The following is a 5,274-nucleotide window of genomic DNA, read 5'->3' on the forward strand; positions in this document are numbered from 1 at the left end:
GTATGCGTCAAGGAGTGGTAGTTTTAATGTGTTGGAACATGTGTTTGCCATTGGGAATGGAGAGTCATCCAGGAACTCTATTCCTGGCGATGGTTCAAATCCAGATGGGGGAAGTGAAGTCAGTCCAGTCGCAAACATCAAAACATCCTCCAAAGACAAAGCAGTCTGGCTTTCTGCAAAGAAAACATGTTCAAATACATTTTGGCAATGTGTTTCTTGAAATAGTTATAAAAACAGCGATAACAAACCTTCACAATCGAGGAGATAGTCGGCCCAGTAGCCCAAAGTTTGACTTTCCCTAAGCCTCCTGTTACTCCCTGGTGGACTGAGGTCAGGCTTGAAGAGTCGCTCAAGTTCCAGAGCAGTAGGTCGCTTTTCAGAGTGGCACAGGACCTGGGCCAGCAGAGTAGGGTGCTGCTGTAGTGCGTTTAAAAACTGAAGGGCTGAAAGACCCTCCTTGAATCTGAAGAGTGAACAAAAATGTTCATCACAAAGTCACATTTAAATAACCTAATACCTAAAACAAGGGGGGGGTGGCATGAGCACTTAAAGATTGGCACAAGACAGGCAGGGAAAGGAGAGACGGACGTCCCATATCAGTTATACTAACCAGGCACACATTTGACACTGACTAATTGCTAACAGATAAACATAGAATAAACCAAAGAGGGGGACCATGAGGCATTTTAAACAAAAGATTCTTACATACATTTAAAAAAATCACATGAATACAAATATGATCTTACCTGTCAATTACAGAGGAGTTTCGGCCAATAATGTACCACTGGAGGTAGTCTGACACAATATCATTCTTTCCTTCAACAGAAGCCACATGTCTCAGACAACCTGCTGTCTGTAGCATTGTGCTGTGTCTCATGGTCATTTCTCGCAAGGCATCCACTGAGGCAGCATTCTCAATCTGAAGATTATAAAATGGACATAAACAATCCAGTCAATAACTGCATGTAATGTATATTCTTGCAATTTTTGTTCCATTGCAAGATTTATATATTACTATTACTACTATCCTTGTGCAATATATACCTGGCTGCTAAATCCTCTATTACAGGATGTGTTTTTTGTAAATTGTGTTTTTGTATCTTTACTAGTTTTTTATCATTCTTCTTAGGTAACATTAAGCTGTCTTTGGCTCTATTCTGCTCCAACAATGTAAATGTCCCCTCTGTGGGACTAATAAGGGTATTCTGATTCTGATCACAAAACAAAAAATGAAGCCAATTCGGTGTATGTGATAAAGGTAAAGTAAAGATGTCTCAAAATACTGCAGGAACTACATAATAATCCACCCTACCACACTGTTGCTGTATGCAATTCTCACCTCTTGTAAAGCTTTCCCTACTTCTTCATCAGTTATTAAATCAACTGTTGCTTTGAATGAAGGCTGGCCTGCAAGATAATGTACAAGATCTTTTGACAGAAAATGTGGCCCTGGACCTCCATGCACAACCGACACTGCAATCATCTTTCCTGCCAAGTAGTATTCATCCTCCCTAACAGCTGTGAATAAAGGTATTCATATTGCAAAATTAAAACTTTATTTAGTATATACTTTAATGTACTGTAATGAAACTCAACGTTTTGGAAAAAATTGTTCAAGCAACAAATCATATGTCATGTGATATATATGGTTAATGATCATTAACAATTGTATTAGTACACTTCTAACCGTATGCATACCATTTGCATTGTAGACCAAGAAGCGGCGTCCGTCTGGCCCATCAAAAATGGGCCGGTCTTTCAGATTCTTCATCAGTAGAGATAACAACTCTCTCCTGGGACCACCTGAGTCAATTCCTTCTTCGAAAACACCAGCATCATCAGTGAATTTTACCAGCATGTCACAGTTTTCTGAATACGATGTACGCTTGAAACCTCTGACTGCTCCATTCCAAACATTAGCCCTTGAAATGTTGAACCGGCTGAGTCTTCCATGATCAATAGGCTGTGAGAGGTTAGCAATAATGGCAGGTAATGTAATGTTCATCTCCTCCCTGTAAAGGAAAAAAGTTACCTTATTAATGGATATTCCAGAGAGTGCACAAACAGTTTAAAAAAAAAAGATTTGTACCAGAAATATTGTACAGAGAAAAAAAATGTAATGCCACTGTAATAGCTGTCCATTTACATTTCAGTGTCCAATAAACTCGTCATGTTGACTGCAACCAGCTCTTCGTCCTCTTCTTCAACACATGGTGCATACAGGTCTGTGTATGTACTGTTAGGAAATGATCATTCCCATGTTAAAACATCTTACAAACAAAAAGGTCTTTCTCGTGTAAGTGAGTCACTAACATTTGTACTTACCTGTAGCAAGTAGTCTTGTCTGTATTTGTTTTGGGTGGACCCATATCCTCAGTATCAGATATTACTATCTGAAATACAAATACAAATGTCTGTAACAAAACAACACTGAACATTAGAAACATCAGGCTTCCACAATCTGCCTCAATACCTGTCCAGGCTGAGTTGTGGATGAGTGTCCAAGTGCCTTCCTGAACCATGATAAAATTGATAAAATTATTAACTTCATGATACAGGGTATAGTGGAGTTTTAAGTAACATTTAGAGGTAGGGGGAACCATAAGATTTATAAATAACAGATTATTTTTGTTTGAAATTAGATTAAACATGACATGTATGGTATTTTTGTATCCATGTTCACCAGAGAAAATGCTGTGGCCTATTCTTATCATCCACTTAAAGATAAATTACTTATTTTGTAAAAATAAGTACAAACTTACCCTTCATTTTCCGGTTTGTGTTTTGGAGTACTTTTGTTTCGTGGTTCAAATTCAAATACCTGAGAGTAAAAGTGTAAAATTATCAACAGCTTCCATTATTGTTCCCTTACCACATATGTCTATCAACAGTGAAACGTTGTGAGTGTTTCTGATGGTAATTGTAACTGCCAAGTTGGTTCTCCTAAAATATTTACCAGAATATAGATTTCCTGCTTAAAATCAAATGTATATGAAAAATAAATAAATGAACATTAAAATAAAATCATTTACGCACCACAGTGTCAGCCTGATTGAATTCAGCTGTGCTCCTAGATGTGATGACAATATCCGAATCAGAGTCTGAGGTATCATCCCCTGTAGTAAAAGCAGAACGTTCAACACATTATTATGTATGCTGCAGTAGAGGATGTTAACATGTAAACAATTAAAAATATTGAATAGTAACATCCACAAACCTCCTCTAAAATGTTTCTCAAGGCAAATGAAAAGGGTGATCCTGGCATATGCCTTTCCTAAGTCCTTTTTATATTCTGCCAATGTGAATGGCTTTTCTGAACCAGGCACATTGACAACCTCTGAGCAGTCTGGATACAAAAGGACGTACGGTCCTTCATCCATGTCCTTGTTAAAGGCTTTCATTTTCTGGACAGCTCGTTCCAGTATAGCAGGTGCTGCTACCTCCGGGTCTGTAAACAACGGGAGTGTTTTCCCTCTCCGAGGCTTTAAATCAACTCCTTGTGGCGACATCATTCCTATGTTTATCTAGTAAAATAGCAGAGATATAAGTAATGACACACACAGAGACACTGAGATTTCTATGAAACGGTTAATGCAGCTTACCTGGACTCGTCTCTTTTCTTGTTTAAGTCTTCCTTTCCCACAGTTAAAAGACTGTTTCTCTTTTGACTTTGAGTTTCTGTACTCCATGAAAAGTTTATAGGATCGGCCTGGTTGTTCTGCTGGTATGAATAGTTCTAATAAAAATATAAAAATTAGCAGCTCCAACAATCAGCAATAGCAAGTGTGCATTAAGGTTTACGGAAAACCTAAAAATAAAAACTAGCATATTAGCTCAATGCGTTGCTATTCCGTTAAGACATGGATTGGTATTTGACTGATATGAAACTGTGATTGAATTTTTATTTACTGCATGTCTTACATTAGCATCACAAAGCTAGCGCAATACTACACTTACTTTGTTTCGCATTTTCCGGCTGTTTCGATGTCCCCTGTGCGCTTGGTACACCCGTCTGGTCCGTGTCCTTTAAACACTCCAGAGATCCTCCACACGAAAGGCAAAACCGTTTCACTTGTCCCAGGTTGTTTCCACAAAACGGACAAAACATGTTTACCGAACGTAAACACACCATAGACTGTATATGAAACACACTCGCACCTTCGGTCTTTCCGCCAAATCAAATTTACATTTGAGCCAATCACGTCACATCCTATGGTCACGTCACGTCACTTCCGGTATGATGTACATTCCCTTTCCGGTTTGATTCTGGTTTGTAAATGTGTTTCGGGAAATGTTAATGTGTTTCAGGAAATGTTAAAGTGTTTCGGGAAATGTTAAAGTGTTTTGCATTTTGTTAATTTGTTTTTGTTAATGTTAAATTGTTTTATCCTTGGGAAAATTGTTTTATAAAATGTAAATTTGTTTTTAACTTTGTAAAAGTGTTTTGCATCTTGTTAATTTGTTTTCGTTAATGTTAAAGTTTTTTTTCCTTGGTAAAAGTGTTTTTGCTAATGTCATTTTGTTTTATTAAATGTAAATTTGTCTCGAGCTTTGTTAAAGTGTTTCACACTTTGTAATTGTCCATTGCACTTCCCAGCCACCGTACTAAAGCGGCACGGCATCTTTAACAATTTGCGAGCGATTTTTCAAGTTGACCGTCTTTCTTGAACAATCCGAAGTGTTGCCAAACGTTTGATTTGTAGGTATTTTTCGGTGCGCTGTGTTTCTCTTTCTCCTCGACTTCCATGTGTGTTGATAACTGAGACTCTTGGCCTCCGTAGTGGCGAAGCAAATATCAAAGATCGTCTCTGCTGAGTGTTGACAAGATGAGGAGATTTTATATGAATGAATTGTTTTTTTACCGATGCAAAGACGCTACGCAATCGATGCATTGCGAGTTCAACCCAAACTGTAGCCGATGTGCACTCTTTCAACCGGTGCACTCGTATCTTGAACGTTTATGCCGGTGCATCGATGCAAATCAGTGAATCTTAAATTCTCTAATTTACATATGTATGTGTGTGTGTGTGTGTGTGTGTGTGTGTGTGTGTGTGTGTGTGTGTGTGTGTGTGTGTGTGTGTGTGTGTGTGTGTGTGTGTGTGTGTGTGTGTGTGTGTGTGTGTGCATCCCAGTCTCATGGCATTTTGTGTTATAGTCACAAAATTAATTTAATCTATTAATTCGTGTTTACCAACACAATTTTTTTGGTGTCACACAGAATGATTTTAAAAGCAATGTATTTCTATTGGTAGTATGTTTCGTGCCTGCACCACG

General features: G+C 38.1%; 1 protein-coding gene across 4 annotated transcripts; it reads right to left on the bottom strand.

Annotated features, from left to right (window-relative positions):
• Positions 1–385: 385 nt before the first annotated feature.
• LOC307032274 (uncharacterized protein) lies at positions 386–4,154 on the bottom strand. Of its 4 annotated transcripts, none has more exons than XM_079670133.1 (10): positions 3,958–4,131; positions 3,603–3,721; positions 3,218–3,524; positions 3,037–3,116; positions 2,763–2,821; positions 2,474–2,513; positions 2,326–2,393; positions 2,147–2,236; positions 1,699–2,012; positions 386–463 (listed from the first exon to the last, which is right to left on the bottom strand). In XM_079670133.1, exons 1-10 carry the CDS (start codon positions 4,106–4,108, stop codon positions 429–431), a joined length of 1,263 nt encoding a protein of 420 aa, XP_079526259.1. In that variant the 5' UTR covers positions 4,109–4,131; the 3' UTR covers positions 386–428. The 4 variants fall into 4 exon arrangements, with proteins under 4 accessions (XP_079526259.1, XP_079526260.1, XP_079526261.1 ...); XM_079670134.1 differs by lacking the exon at positions 386–463 and adding an exon at positions 863–919 and having other exon boundaries at positions 3,958–4,128; XM_079670132.1 differs by lacking the exon at positions 386–463 and adding an exon at positions 1,078–1,518 and having other exon boundaries at positions 3,958–4,135.
• Positions 4,155–5,274: the final 1,120 nt, after the last annotated feature.

This window comes from Notothenia rossii (assembly GCF_949606895.1).
Source record: "Notothenia rossii genome assembly, chromosome: 3".
Taxonomy (NCBI): Eukaryota; Metazoa; Chordata; class Actinopteri; order Perciformes; family Nototheniidae; genus Notothenia; species Notothenia rossii.

Excerpts from the sequence above, each read along its gene's own strand:
- LOC307032274 (XM_079670132.1), bottom strand. The coding sequence starts at position 4,132 with ATGGTGTGTTTACGTTCGGTAAACATGTTTTGTCCGTTTTGTGGAAAC. Across the intron at positions 2,514-2,762 it reads CACAAACCGGAAAATGAAGG|GAAGGCACTTGGACACTCAT; the intron begins GTAAGTTTGTAC and ends ATCATGGTTCAG. Across the intron at positions 2,394-2,473 it reads CCACAACTCAGCCTGGACAG|ATAGTAATATCTGATACTGA; the intron begins GTATTGAGGCAG and ends TTTGTATTTCAG.